The sequence below is a fragment of the Solanum stenotomum genome, unplaced genomic scaffold (genome assembly GCF_019186545.1).
Source record: "Solanum stenotomum isolate F172 unplaced genomic scaffold, ASM1918654v1 scaffold19035, whole genome shotgun sequence".
NCBI lineage: Eukaryota > Viridiplantae > Streptophyta > Magnoliopsida > Solanales > Solanaceae > Solanum > Solanum stenotomum.
This window is the reverse complement of record NW_026025332.1, coordinates 1-16544: the sequence shown is the minus strand read 5'-3', so window position 1 is coordinate 16544 and position 16544 is coordinate 1. Positions and strand designations below refer to the sequence as shown.

At 32.7% G+C, this 16544-nt stretch overlaps 1 protein-coding gene and 1 pseudogene across 1 annotated transcript; one reads left to right on the top strand and one right to left on the bottom strand.

Moving 5' to 3' along the window:
- Positions 1-2350: 2350 nt before the first annotated feature.
- Positions 2351-3253, top strand: LOC125850757 (uncharacterized). The gene is made up of 2 exons (XM_049530604.1): positions 2351-2701; positions 2813-3253. Exons 1-2 carry the CDS (start codon positions 2351-2353, stop codon positions 3251-3253), a joined length of 792 nt encoding a protein of 263 aa, XP_049386561.1.
- Positions 3254-4068: 815 nt separating this feature from the next.
- LOC125850756 (uncharacterized) lies at positions 4069-9117 on the bottom strand (annotated as a pseudogene).
- Between the last annotated feature and the right edge of the window lie 7427 nt (positions 9118-16544).

Genomic DNA, 16544 nt, shown 5'->3' with positions numbered 1-16544 from the left:
TCTTTCATTAATTACCAAAAATTCCTTATTTAGTGTTTTTCGGATACAAAATATAGGAGCGTGAATGCTTTAATTTATAACGCGCTGATACTTAAATTAGTAATTTGTTGTTATTAGTTTAATGCGTTAAATAAGGGATTAAAAATTGAAATTATAATTGACTCCGACAATCACGCTTACGTTTCTTCCTTCAACCAATCAATAGTTCATAATCGACTAACTGAATTTTTTTTTAAATTTCAAATCACGCTTATTTTTTACTTTTTTAATCCTCTAACGTTCTCCCTGTTCTTCGAAAAAACAATAAAAGTTTTATCTCTCTCAAATTTGGAACGCTATTTTGTGAAGATTCGACATGTATATTTCGATCTTGTTAAGGCATTCTGGATCATGGGAAAGCGATGTTAGATACGAATGATACATAAGTGATGGTATAGTGGTTTGTGAAAATATTTCGTTTGTGAATCTTATTTCAACAATTACAGCTGAATTGGGTATTGATGAATTCAAAAAAAACATTGAGGTCAGATACGTTGTTGAAGGAAATTCGTCTCCATTGTGTATTCGGAATGATATGGGGGTGAAATTGTACATAGAAATTAAGAAACATGAGGTGGGATTCGGTATGTATCCTCTATGCATTGATACCTCTGATAAAAGTGATGAAGAGATACAAAATTTCGATGCAACAACAGGTGCAATCGTGTGTGTTGATGGTGGAAAAAGCGAAGCAAAGGCTCTAACCATTGTTGAATAAAAAATTGGTGATTCATACTACATACCAGAAATGAAGGTGAAAAATTATATATCAGATACAAATATTTCTGTTGTTGAAGTGAAACAAATGTACAAGGATAAGGCAACTCTAAAGGCTGTAATGAAAAAATACAAAATAAAGAATAACTTCAATTTTAAGGTTAAAAGATCTGATAACAAAAGGTATGTGATAAAATTATCTGATAATTTTCTTCATTTATTTTATAGTGTTTGTTAATATGTTTACCATGACACTGATAAGATGTGTTACGTACCGTCGTAGGTGTTACGTATCATGTTCGTTTTGAATTGCTTATGGTTATTTATGTATACATTTAGAATGGTAGATGAAAAATGATTAGTTTGAAAATTGTGAGCAATGGATACAATAAATTATCATATTTAGTGAATTTTGAATTGGGTATCAAATTTGCATCTGAACATGATTGAATGTGTACTCATTAAACTTTCTGGTATAATAATATATTTTGTGTTGTTCTTCTGTTTTTATTTATGTATTAGTACATTAAACTTGATCAAGTAACAAATATATATGGTGTAATTGCAACTACGTATTAGTCTGTTATTCAGATGATTGTTGTTGGAAATTGAAGGCCTCTGTTAGGAAAAATTGAGACATATTCAAAGTTAGATACTTTAATAGTGAACATAGATGTCCATTGAGGGATAGGGTATTAAGTAAGGTACAAGCTACTATTGGGTTTGTTAGTGGTGTGATAGCTCCAATATTGGGGAATCATAAAAGGAAACATACTCCCAACGATATAATTACTGATATTAGGGCACTCTATGGAGTTGAAATTTCTTACCAGCAAGTATGGATGTCTAAAGAGCGAGCATTGGAAATGATCAGGGGAAAGCCTGCTGATGGATATAAACAGCTGCCAAGATACATATATATGCTGGAAACTGTGTATCCAAATTCATATATAAAGATGCACAAGTCAGAAAAAGATGAGTTTATGTATCTATTCATATCATTAAGACCAATGATGAGGAATTCTGTAGGCCTGTTGTTGTTGTTGATGCTTCACATCTTAGCGGAGCTTACCGAGGGTCATTTGTATCGGCAAGTACACTTGATGGGGCAGGTATATTATGTTGTTTATGAATTTATTTATTTTTTGAAGTAACTTTAATATTCTGCAATATCTAGAATAATTTTGAACTAGAACATATATGATACTAAATACTTCATATCATTAAATATATTTTAAACTAGAACGTATATGATACTAAATAACTTCATATCATTAAGGCCAATGATGAGAGGGTTTGAGTTTTTGAAATTAATGTTTTGTGTTTCTAAGTTAGGTTGCATATTGCCTTTAGCTTATGGAATTGTTGACACGGAAAATGATTGTTCATGGATATGGTTCTTTCAACGTTTAAAAATGCATTTGGTGAGAGAGATAAAATGTGTGTTGTATCTGACAGAAATGAAAGCATAAAGAAGGGTGTAAGTATTGTTTTTCCAAATGTTCCTCATTTTGCATGCATATGGCACCTCTGGAAAAATGTTTGTTCAATCTTTAGGAGTAGTAGGTCCATACTAAGTGATCTGTTTTATTCAATGGCAAAGGCTTATAGAAAAGAGGATTTTAAAAAATTGATGGCAAAATTGAAAAAAATAGATGGCAGAGTAAAGGAGTATCTTCAAGATGCTGGGTATGAGAGGTGGTCTAGGTCTCATGCAACAGTGAACCGTGGAAGAATGATGACTTCAAATATAGCTGAATGTATCAATGGTTGCCTTGTTGATGCACGACAACTACTTGTTATAGACTTTCTGGAAGAAGCTAGAATTCTATTTGGTTCTTGGAATTGCAAAAATGGAGAAATAGCATCTTATACAAAGGAAACATTAGGGAGGAGATTTGAAGAAATATTGATTATAAACGCTTCAAAATGTGCAACAATGAAGGTACATATTTATCTTACACGTATTATGTATCTAACTTTACTTCTAATTATATTGTTGTGTATACCAAATGAAAAAACATGTGATATATCTCTAATTTGTAAACAATTGCAGGTTGTTGCATCTTCTGAGTTAATTTTTTCAGTGTATGAAGGTGGGATAAGATACAATGTTTGTCTTGAGAGAAAAACATGTTCATGTGGTAGATTTCAACATGACGAGATACCTTGTGCGCACGCAATGGCCGTTTTGAAGAAGAAGAATATTAAAGATGTACGCCCCTACTGCTTTGATTACTATAAACATGATGCATTAGCAAATACTTATGCAGTTCCAGTGGAATCAATGCCAGACAAAAATGATTGGACAGCTCTGGAATGTGTTTTGAAAGAAGTCGTCTTGCCACCAAGATACAAAAAAATGCCTGGTAGACCAAGAAAAAAGAGGAAGAAAAATCCTGACGAAAAGCTAAGCACAAAAACGAATTGTTGTGGACGTTGTGGACAAGAAGGTCACAATATAAAAACATGTACTTTCTTTCCAAAAAATTCTTGAAGATTACTTTTAAGGATTTTCCTGCTTCATGTGTACTAAGTTTCTGGATATTTTGAATATGCTAATATGATATTATCATTTGGTATGATTTTAACTTTATCTAAATGTTACAAGAGACAAACTGTTGTTTGATACTAAAATATATTGCGATAAACTGTTTTATACCTAGTGCATAACAGATTGTATCTAACAACTAAGTTATGTGATGTTTTATTTAGTATCATATACGTTCTAGTTTAAAATATATTTTGGATAAAATGTGTATCATAAGTAATAATTATTTGGATATTTTGTATCTGATACACAATAGGATATTACCTTTATATCTTTATATAAAAATTTATTGATTTTTTTTTATTTAAAGCAATGTTACAAGATTCAACATGTTAAATGATACTAAATATATTGAAACTTAATTGTTTTTGTACCAATTGTAACATATTATTTGATAGTAATTGTGTATCATATACATAATAATTGAATGAAAATTGTGTATCTGAAAATAATATGTTATCATAATTTGTGATTTGCATCAAGGCTACCACATGTTTTAATAGATACTAAATAAATTGAAAATTAGTTGTGGACCCAATTATGGAATATATAGTATCATATATTATGTATATGATAGTTATATTGTAGCGGCAGTATTGGTGTATAAGATACATAAATTGGAAAAATAATTAAAATTGGAATACAATTTTTGACAAAAACAGTCTTCAGATTAATAAATACTTAGAAAAACAGTGTTGGAAAGGGAAGGAATATTACAAAATACTAATTAATCGTATCTTCAACACAATACTAAAACATAACTATTCTATATTAATCAGTCCACATTCTGCTGGTATAGTGTAGAAACTCTTCGGCCTTGTAGGATCATCGTTATCGCTAACATATCCCACCTTGAACTTGTCCATACCATACTTCCATAAGAGTGTAGCATATCTATTGCGAAGATAGTCACTCTGAAAACTTATAGATGGAATCCTGATTTCATCACTCAAATATTCAGCAAAAGCAGCTACATACATTCCACAATCACTGCAAACAAAAAGTAGATACATTAAAAAAGTGAATTAAATATGTAACTAAACAAATTATTTTACAATACTAACAAGCTATCACTTTGTTGTTGCATAATGTCTTGAACATATTCCACCTCAAACGAATGCAGTTCACCAGTTTCCTTGTCTTTGTACGCCTCCATTGATGCCCAATCAGTTCTTTCCGTTTTATCAAAGAACCCACTATCATGAAGATAGTTTGGAAGCATTACAGACAACTTCTTTATCTCTTTTGCATAAACTTTTTTCCTTGATACCATAGACGAGTCATACACTCGTATTAACCTTTCCTTTAAAACAACCACAACCAACACCCAATGAAAATCTTTGGCACAATTAACCGGAATATAAACCTCATCTACTAGATGCCATGGTAAAGCAGCTGGGATCGAAAACCCACTTATGATGTCTTTGATAGACCTTTCATAAGCAGATACCGTAACACCACGATCAATATGTTCTTGTGTACTAAAAGTATCATCTACAGGAGAGCAATGATACCTCTTGTATACAATGTCGATCTATGACTTGAACAAACAGTTGATCGTAGTGTATAAGTATTGATCCATGCTTCTTAATTTTGACTTCTTACGTAGATAGTAAAAAATTACATCTATGTGATGTAAAATAAAGAAAAAAAAATTTATATAATCAACACAATCTGAAATAAAAATGATACATAGAAGAAAAAGAAAAACAAATCAATAATCTGATACTTTATTTTAAATTAAACATGTTACATTTGTATCATATACATAATTTGAATGCTTAACGTACCTGATCAGTCCAGCATTTCATTGGATATGACATAGTATAAAACCAGTTCTTGTCAACAGGACATGCTACAACAAAATCCATATGGTCAAAACCAAATAGAGCAGATTTGCCTCTATATTTGTCCTCAAATGGTTTTCTATAAGAATGATTAAAGTCGAAATGAATATAATATTAATTTTAAAAAATTATTATAAAGATACATTAATAAGAAAAACTTACTTCTTCGCATGTGTTCTGAGGAGTCCCTTTTGTATCCACTCTAAGAACTCTTGCATTAAACCTGACGAGAGTTGATATGTGATACGACAATCTTCAAATGAAGTGTATGGGCGGATGTCATCGTCTATTTTCTCCTTGCCCTTATCACTTGATCCAAAAGAATTCACATAGGGAGACTGCAAAACCTTTGAAGGCATTCTGTTACGAGGAGCTGGAGTTTTTGTATTTGTATTCGGTGCATGCTCATCTCCTGAAAGTTGGGTGGGTATCTGGCTGTCAGATAGAAAATCATCACCTTCGGTTAGGTGGAGTACACTCAGAGGTTTGACATTAATTGGCTGGTTTGGAAGTCCATATACAAGTGCATCTACAACTAATTCTGTTCCGGACGAAATGGAGGCCGATGTGGTAGAATCCTATATGATGTCAAGTAAATAACAAAAATATTACTATATTCATAAAAAAAATAATGCCACATTAGGGAACTGTTTGCATTTTCCAGTAACAAATTACAACCATACCGATGTATTAACAACTGCTGAATTTGAAGCATGTTTTTCGAATTCTTGTTGAATTGTATTTGCACCATCATCCTAATAAAGAGAATATCAAATACTATTATGTTTTTTTTTTCAAAAATAATTAATGTATAATAATAAAAACAATTTTCACTTACTACTTTCTTATCATGAATAATCACATTTACCGAAGGATCATTGTAGAGTGTTGTGGGTAGAAGCACACTTGACTCTTTCATTACTTGTTCCTTAATGGATGTATCATACTTCTGTGTTTGTACATTTATATGTGCAAGTTAAAACAATTAAAGTATAATACAAAATAAAGTATCTGACAATGTTAGAATATTAATGTGGATGATACAAAAAATATAGATATAGTATCATATACATTAATAATGTGTACAATACATTCAGTTATACACAAATTAGCAACGTATATTTCGTAAATTAAAGTATCAACCATTAAACATGCCATATTCTTAAACTATTTAAAGGATTAAAAAACACAATAATGCATGTTTAAATAAATTAAGTATCAGATACATACACATCTTTTGAACAGTGTCTTCAGAAACCTTTTCTTTTCCAACCTCCACAACAGGTTCATCGACATCATCAACAGTTGCAAAATCAATATACCATAAAGTTGGGAAGCACATTATCATATACATTATTAATGTGTAAAGTGTAAAGTACAGTAAATGATACACAAATTAGCAACATATATTTCATAAATTAAAGTATCAACCATTAACCATGATATATTCTTAAACTATTTAAAGAATTAAAACACATAATAATACATGTTTAAATAAATTAAGTATCAGATACATGCACACCTTTTGAACAGTGTCTTCAAAAACCTTTTCTTTTCCAACCTCCACAGCAGGTTCATCGACATCATCAACAGTTGCAAAATCCATTTGTATGGGTGAAATGGTTTGTTGATTGAATTTATCAGACTTGGGTTGTGAATCAACTCCACCTTTCTCTACAGAATCATCCATCATGTGTGACGATGAAATGCCTCCAATATCCTTCATGATCCAAATAATCAGTATACCATAAAATTGAGAAGGAAACCAGAAAATCAAAATATAACCTTTTCAGTTTTGCTATCTTTCGCGCCAACCGCTTTCAGCAATTCAGACTGATTGCTTTTTATTAACTCCTCAAGTGCTCCAATTTTATTTTCAAGAGCTCCAAATTTGTTGTCAACCTGTACTTAAATTAAGCATATAAAATGGATTTAATAATGAATAAACAATTGTTTAAATCTAATGTTTACTTACATAACACTTCATGTACATCTTCAGATCCTCCATTCCTGCACTGTCAAAAGTTGTTCTTCCAGAGAATGTATTATGAGAAACACCAGATACATTATCAGCTTGTTTTGGTTCTGAACTTGGAGATTGAAATGACTGTTTTGGTTGCTCATGTGGTTGTGTGAGGTGGGACAAATTATATTTATGTGGATGTACAACCTTTATTCTTTTGCGGGGTGGGGTAGATCCTGAGCTAGGTACTCGAGTTGATCTCCTCAATAATTGATCCGGAGGTTTTGATGAGAAGTCTTCAAAACCAGGAACCTCCTTCGGTTGCACCTCCCGTTATTAACAATTGGTTAATCTGGTCGATTTGAAGGTACATGATTGTTATTCGGTAAATCAAGTGATCTGATTTCCTCAGGAGTTGGTTGTATGTTAGAACAGTCAATCTATACAAACAAATAGTAAAACAACATTAAAATCAATTAATAGTGTATCGCAAACTTAAAAAAGTGAAGTGAAAATGTTGTTATGTAGTTAATACCTCAGTAAATATGGTATCCATGAACATCTCAAATTTGGGCTTGGGAGCAACAACTTGCCAATTGCATATCCTTGGTATAGCGTTTCCTTCTTTAACGGCTATCTCGTTATTTAGTAAAGACGCACATTCATATATCCAGACATTCAATGCGTATGGGAGTCCATTCAAACGATACATTTTTTTGGTGGGTGTATACTCTTGTCTAAAAGATTTCATTAACTTTGTAAAAGCCATTTGTCCCCACGGGTACTCTTCATAGCTACCATCTTCTACCATGAAGAAATCTTCAATAGGAATTGGTGCATCCCCAAGTTGGGAATACAAAAATGTGTGAATGAAAAACAAGATAGCCATTTGAAGGGCATCATCATTATTGTCCCAACCACCTTGCATAAAACGATCTACCAGGCGACCTTTATTCACATTATAATTTGGACTAGGAAAATATCTTTGCACAAGCCTACTGGTTTTTGAGCTGGATAATTAAAATCTTTGACATTTCCTTTACATCTCAAATCAGTAATAATTGCAAAATATGTGATACTAAATATCAAGACATTCCCTTTGGCATGACGAATGTGAATTTCATTAGCTAGATTGCCCTGCTCAATCTCTAACAGATATAAACACTTGGTAATCTGACCTTGATAGTTGCATTTAGGGATATTAAGGTATGGGACAAATATGGTATCCTTGAATAACTCAATACCTTGGTCCTTTATTGACAGTACTAAATCTTCAATAAAATTGGAGTTGTAGGTAGGACCAAACTTTAAGCAGTTCATTGGAATATGTTTAATTACATAACTGACATTCTGCAATTACATAAATGATTTTTATCAATCATAAAAAAGTATATGATACTAAAAAACAAGAAGACATAATATGTACACAAAATCAATCATATTGTATAATTCAATGTGATACAAATATAGGTTCTTTTAGGTATCACTTGGAGACTTATCATTAACTATGATTCACAGTACAAAAATCAAACCACATGCAAAATTTTTGAATTAAGCAATTTTCTTATATATAATAATATTCATTTCATTTGATACTAACTAACAACTACTTCATAAAAAAACATAAATGTACAAAAATTGAATTGTTCCTTATAGACAGTGACCAAAATCTGACCTACAAAAAAAATGTGATTTAAGTACTTAACTTAAATACAGTTCTCTAAACTTTTTATACATTAACAGTTACCAAATAAAATCACGATTCACAGATGATACTTAATAAAAAAATAAAAAAATTATTTATCATCAAATTTTTAGGAAAAACAGGGGTAAGATATATGATAAAAATTAGGAAAAATGTATGCTTACATTTGGAAATGTTGGTCGAACAATGGGTGGGGCAACCTTTCTACCCCTTTTTTGGAGGGTTTTTGGATATTTTGAAGTAGTTGCATGTACTTTCTTCTTCGATTTTTCTTGCTAGAACTTGAACTTGTCATGGTTATCGGAATAGCCAACCTTTTAGAACTAAAATCTTTGTTGTTCGGATCTTCTGAAGAAAACATTAGAGATTATTTAGATGTTAGATGCTTAATGGAAGATAAAACGATTGATACAAAATAAAAGAAAAAAAATGGTGAAAATTACAATGAAGAAGATAAGAAACCCTAGTTAGAGCTCTGAATCCAGTTTAACAGTGATAGGATTCTTTTCAAATTCAAATTTTTTTGAAATTGATAACTGAAATTGTAATGGGAGAGATTGGGGGCGAAATTTAGTGAATGGGAAAGATTTGATTTTGCTTCAAACAAATAAAGTATCGGTTTAGTTGAATTGGAGGGAAATAAGGAATTTTTGTATTTTAGTAAAATAGTAGGGAAATATTGATAATAGGTAAAGAAGTGTCGTGTATTTAAGTAATTTGTCCAATTATTAACCCTCAATTATTCTTAATTCATCTATTTATGTGGGCCAAATTACGTGGGTATTAAACCTTAAATGAATTATGGACTTTGCCCACTAATTAATAATTGTAATACTCATTAAATAAGAATTCATCAACTATATCCTCGTAGTTACCGAATAATTTAAAATATTCCTTTAAATTTTTTCGGGAAGAGTCAAAATAGTCCTAGTTCTCAAAACGACCTAGCGAGTCGTTACACTCTTTCTTTCTCTTCGAACCTCGGTGCCTCACACTTTTCTTCTTCTTCTACAAGGCTCCTTCATCCTACCCTCATTGCTTCAAATGAATATTAGTATTTATGGCAAGGTTTAAATGTGATGAACTTGAAGCTCTTTTTAACGAAAACCTACACATTTTTCATCTCAATTAAATTTCAGTTGTTATTATTTATTTGTTTTGATTATGTGTCTTAAAAATTGAATGTGTTTTTGGGAGAATTGTTTTGAGATTTTGAATCTATTTCTACTGAATATTTGTTCTTTTTGAGATTATTTTTCATATAATCATGGATTAATTCTTATTTTTTGAGTTTTTTTTTTACTTTCTAAAATTGTGGAAAAATAAAAAAAAACAAAAAAGAATTAAAATCAAAATTTAAATAATGCTTATGTGGCGCTGACGTATCAATGACACGACACGTGTGGAATGCACTTACCATTGTGAGACTGGTAGTATCATATTAGGGTGTATTTTAATTCACTTGAAAAGAGATTAGGGAGGTAAATAATTACCCGTAAAGTTAAAGTGTTAAAGTAAATTTTACAGTCAAGTGCATGGGAGATTTTATGTATTTTCTCTAAAAGATATTAGGTCGTATTATTTTTACATTATACAATGTTGTGAAGCAATTAAAATGTCTTAATATATGACACCATAATTATAAGACATTTCATCAACTAAGAAAATTTTCATATGATTTTCTAATTATAGATATTTTTTGTGAAAAAACATTTTCTTTCATATCAAACACACCTTAACATATTGAATACTAATTATAATATTTGTATAGAAAATATCCATCTGAGTCATAAATGATATATGTAGGTGGATGTATTCAGGATATTATTCACAAGAATATGTTAGTATTATAAATCTCTATGTAAGGTAGATTATTTATACCAAAGACATTTTACATTGACCATTTTTTCATAAATAAAAGATCTTCTTTGACTTACTCTTTAACCAACTTTCCATAAATAAAAGATTTTCTTTGACTCACTCGGTAAAATTCAACTTTGAAATAAAAGTTTATATTTAGTAAGTTCTTAATGAATTAGGTATTATATATATTGTAATAATAAGAAGCATTCTAAACACACCCAAATAAAACTTTTCTTTATACAAAATATAGCTAAAGCTTCAACCATTCTGTTTTTTCTAGCATTTTATTTATCTTTTTTTTATATGGTTAGGGGCTAAAAAACTTGCTGTCTTATGTGATGTTAAAGTTGGACTTATATTCTCCACAAGGGAAATTCTATAAATTTCCAATATGTAATCTGTTGCAAGCAAATTCATAGAGTTCTGTAATGTTGGAGTAAAAAAAATTTAGTCCAACTTTCACATCACATAAGATTGCAAACTTTTTAGCTTTTTGAAGGAGTCCATTTCTTCTCTTTTGACAAAATAAAAAATAAAAAATAAGAACCACTCTTAAACACACATCTACAGCCAAAAAAAATAATCCTTTTTTAAACAAGGAATTCTTTTTCTTATTTTTTTATAGTTTTTGGATCATTAGATTAATGTTATGTTGATGATAAGATCAGTCATTTGTCTTTAACTCATAATTAAATATTCTATAAAGTTTTTATTTGATTAGTTAACTTCATTTTTATATTTTGTTGTTATTGTTGTATGGTTAATTAACTTATTCTGTTTTCATGTCAAGATATTTTTGAAAATAGAAGCTGAAAAGAAAGCCAACACATACATTTATGCTACTCAATAAATCATGCATATATACTTTTTATCACGACCCAGACCGTCGTGATTGGCACCCACACTAACACTCCGATGGGAGAACCACTACTATAACCCAAACCAAGCAAATATTCTAAAACCTAAGGCATTTAAATCAAACACAAAGGAAATATAAATAGAATTCCCATAAACTCTAACAAAAGTCTAACAATAATAACTAACAATGCGGGAGAATAACCTAGAACCTGAAAGTCAATGTACCAAAACATTCGAACAATGAACCAAGTCTAAACAAGAAAGGGATACAACCTCAACTATTGAACTAATCTACTAGCTAAAACCAATGTCTAAGTCCGGAAATGGTGGACATAGACGAAAGAGAATCCCATGGCAGCCCAGAAGAATTGGCTCACCTTTGAATTCGAAGCGAAGATCACTGATCTTCTAAGCGAAGTCTGTCAATAGTCGGTTGAAGATGCCATGTACTCAACAAAAAATAAGAGCAAATGCAGAATAAGTACACACCCGCAGTGTATTGGTAGGATCTCGTGGCTGTCCCACTAGTGCAACATAACCAAGTCAAAAACATTATAATCACATGCATATATATAAACATATACAATATTATCAACATTTACGAACAACGAACAACTTCACGTTTATATGTCAAATCATTGGCCCTCTTATGGAACCCAAACTCAAACAATTAGCATGCTACAAAGTGGCAACCAATCCCATATTTATGCCGGAAGGTGGCAACTGATCCAATTTTTATGCCGGAAGGTGGCAACCGATCCCATATTTATGTCAGAAGGTGGTAACCGATCCCATTTTTATGTCGGAGGTGTTAACCGATCCAAGTTAGTTATGCCGAAACGTGGCAACTGATCCCATTCACACATCTCAATCACAATCACAAGTATATCATCAAGATCATACATTTAAATCATGATTTCATGGCATTCATCAATTATCTATCTCATTTACAACACATGTGATCAACATTGCAACATTCATACATATACAAGTATCATAATGAAGCAAGAACAAGCATACATCACACAATCATAGAATCACAACCATCACCTACCTCAAAACAAGCTTGAAACCCTAAGATACTTGATCCTTCCCTTTTCGGATTCGTTCGGCTTGTTCTTGGTCTACAAATAATCAATATAATACGAGAATCATTAAACAATCATTAATCACCCGGATTACTAACAATTCTATGAATGCTAGATCAAACCCATGATACCAATTATCCAAATTAGGGTTTTTTCCATCATAGAATCTATAACAAAACCTTCCCCCATCAATATTCACCCATTCTATCACGTTTTACAGATGGAAAAATTGATTTGGGGAGTGAAAATCTTATTTTTAGCCTCAAGAAAGGTGAAAAATAAGTAGGAGTCGCCTGGGGTCGTTCCGTAGCTCTAAAAGTCGAAAAGTGGATAATGAGATCGTTTAGGGGTTTATTAATGACTTTAATTAACGTCGAGCCCGCCATATCGGCCACCACCCCGCAAAAGCGGCAAAACCCAGCGCAAAAGCGGCAAAACCCGGCGCAAAAGCGGCATTCTCTAAATAGATAGTTATTTCAAGAATTCCAAAATTCTCATTTCACAACACACCTCTAACCCACGACGCTCAGAAAATACAATTTACGCCAAGATCGATTTCGGGAGTTCTACTCACCCGAATTCAATTCCATAAAGTCTTACGGATTCCTTAACGAGTAATCTAACTACTCATGTAATAAAAAATATAAATACTTCACCCGATTGTTACTAGATTTCCCTACACCTTAAAGACTCCGATTTCGTCCAAATCTGGATTAGGTTGGGAAAAATCCAAACACTACGAAAAAGTTTTCCGGCCCCAAATTCCCCCTGTTGGCTTTTATATAATGATGGGAACATGTCGTTACAAAAAATACCAATTTACCCATCACTCGTCCCCGAGTGACAAAACTTAGGAAAATAGGCTAAGAAAGGGATGAAGCAGTACCTGAATCGATGAACAACTGGAGATACTTGTCTCGCATGTCTCTCTTGGTTTCCTAAGTAGCTTCCTCAACTGGATGATACTTTCATTGAACTTTCACGGACTTAATCTCCTTGGTCCTCAACTTGCACACATCACGATTAAGAATTGCAATTGGTTCTTCCTCATATTGGAGGTCCTTATCTAACACAATTGACACCCACTTAATGATATAATCTCCATCACCATGATACCTCTTCAACATGGATACATGAAATACCAGATGAACATTCAATAAATTAAGAGGTAAAGCCAATTTATTTGCTACCAGCCCCACACAATCAAGAATTTCAAATAGACCAATGTATCTAGGACTTAGCTTACCCTTCTTACCAAATCTCATCACCCCTTTCATGGGTGATACCTTAAGAAATTTTTTTTCATGGGATTGAAACGCCATGTCTCTTACCTTATGATCCGCATACTTCTTTTGTTTACTCTAGGCAGCTAGAAGCTTAGCTTGAATACTCCTAACATTATCTTGAGCATCCTTCACTAAATCAACCCCCAATGGTTTCACATCTCCAGTCTCAAACCATCCTATGGGTGATCTACATCCCCTCCCATAGAGTGCCTCAAATGGTGCCATATCTCTGCTGGAGTGATAACTATTGTTATAAGAAAATTCACACAAGGGTAAGGACTTATCCCAATGCCCTCCAAAATCAATTACACATGCCCTCAACATGTCTTCTAATACTTAAATAGTCCTCTCCGGCTGCTCGTCTGTCTGTGGATGAAAGGTTATACTAAAAGTGAGTTGTGTGCCCAATTCATCATGCAATTTCTTCCAAAACTTGGATGTGAAATGGGTATCACGGTCTGAGATGATAGAGAGTGGCACCCATGCAACCTCACTATCTCTTTCACATACAACTTAGACAATTGTTCAACATTATAATCTATTCTTACCGGAATAAAATAGGATGACTTGGTCAATCAATCAACCACTACCCAAATAGAATCAAACTTCCCCAAAGTCGTGGGAAGACTAACCACAAAATCCATGACTATTCTTTTCCACTTCTATTCCGGAATTGGCATTCTTTGAAGTAAACCCGCAGGCCTTTGATGTTCATACTTCACTTGTTGACAATTTTGACATTTCGCCACAAACTCCGCTATGTCTTTCTTCATGCCCGACCACCAATAAATTCGCTTGAAATCTCTATACATCTTAGTCACACCTAGATGAATAGAATATCGCTAACCATGAGACTACCCCAACAGTTTCTCAATCAAGTCATCTACTCTAGGAACACAAATTCTCCCTTTAAAATTGAGCACAACATCCGCATCAAGAGTGGTCTCTTGTGCCTTACCAATCGCAGCCTTCTTTCTAAGTTTCTCCAAATTCTCATCCTCAAATTGTTTGGCCTTGATCTCTTCAATGAATGCGGTGTCACGACCTGAGCCTACACCCTGGACGTGGCTGGCACTCGAGAACCATTGTTGGTCCCCAAACGAACCCTCATCCTGGCTGACTACAAGCGAAAGACTAACTCAAGCATACAAAAGCTTAAAAACTGAACAAAAATCCATGAAACTGAAATATAAAACTTTAACTCAAATGAAATACTCTGAATATAAAAATAATATTCAACTCACTGTAAAATAGGCAGGTTAAGTCTTTTACAATATTTAATAAAATAAATGAATAATACAGACTTCTCAACTATACTGACTATCTACGAAGCCTCTAACTGATAAATATGGAAGTCAGGACAAGACCCACGACATCCTGACTAAACTGAAAAGTAAATGAAATCCTCCAAAAATTAAAAAGAGGCTCACCATAGCTAACTCAAACTCTCGGATGTATGAACGAATCTCCTGTTGATCATCCTGAATACCTGTGTCTGCATCATGAAAAAATGCAGGCCAAATGGCTCCGTACGTGGAATGTACGAGCATGTAAGGGGAATTCTAAAGCCTACCTTAAGCTTGAAAGAATCTGAAAGAAACTGAAAAACTTACCTGGCTAAACTCAACTCAACATAATTGAACCCATATCATTATAAAGAAATTTAAAACAAGTGCAATATAAAGAAAAACTGTTGAAACCATGCTGTCAATTCATAGTCATAATATCATAAAAAGAAAAACCATGCTCCCTGTCAAAGTCTACTTGTGCAATGCATGTATGAAGTTCCATACCCCTATTCACACTAAGCAGAACCCTTTGAGGAACCATGCTACTACTGCTGTGGGAGTTTCTCTAACCGACAACCATCACTTAGAACTATAGTGATGATGCAACGCTTTACCTCACGTTGCCGAGGTCCATCCTATACCTTGCCATGATATAGGAAGCTAACTCACTAAGTGGATCCACTAGTCTATTCGAAAATGATTCATCTAAAAAGTATGATCCTTTTCTACCCATGATGGCTACATGGTTTATGGTGACTTGAGTTAATATGAACTCGCATCCCCATATCGGTGCACAATAGTACTCCCAAAAATATACTTAGGTCTTTATGTTAAAAAACGTACTTCTTATGTGATTTGAGATTAGTGCTAAAAATCTTAGCCTAAAGGCTATCTTGGAAATCTCAGTTTCCCTGCTTGCTTCATTTAGAAAGATATTTCTCTTTCCTGAAAACAAGGCCGAAGGCTCTTTGAAAATCGAGGTTTCCATTCTTGTTTAAATGTGAAAACATTTTAAACTCTTTCGGAATACATAGTCCCCAAATACTTTTGAAGAAATGAACTTCAAGATTTACTCTTTACTGAACTCAAAACTTAAGTCTTAAAACAAAGCTAAAACGTTTGTAAAAGACTTATGAAAACTTGAAATGAACTTCTCTGACTTGACTCTTGACTTCTCTTGACTTTGACCTTAACTGCTCTTCACTTGACCCTTAACTGATCCTTAAATTGAGTTATGGATTCAAGGATTAAGATTGTGATTGGAAGGATCTCATGTTGTTTAGGAATGATTTTAAATAACTAAACACGAGAAAAGACCGAAAATCAATATTTGGAGGT

What these genes read in the sequence shown, in the direction of transcription:
- LOC125850757 (XM_049530604.1), top strand. Translation starts at nt 2,351, where the DNA reads ATGGCAAAGGCTTATAGAAAAGAGGATTTTAAAAAATTGATGGCAAAA. An exon ending in CAAAATGTGCAACAATGAAG is followed by an intron (nt 2,702 to 2,812) that starts GTACATATTTAT and finishes AAACAATTGCAG; the next exon opens with GTTGTTGCATCTTCTGAGTT.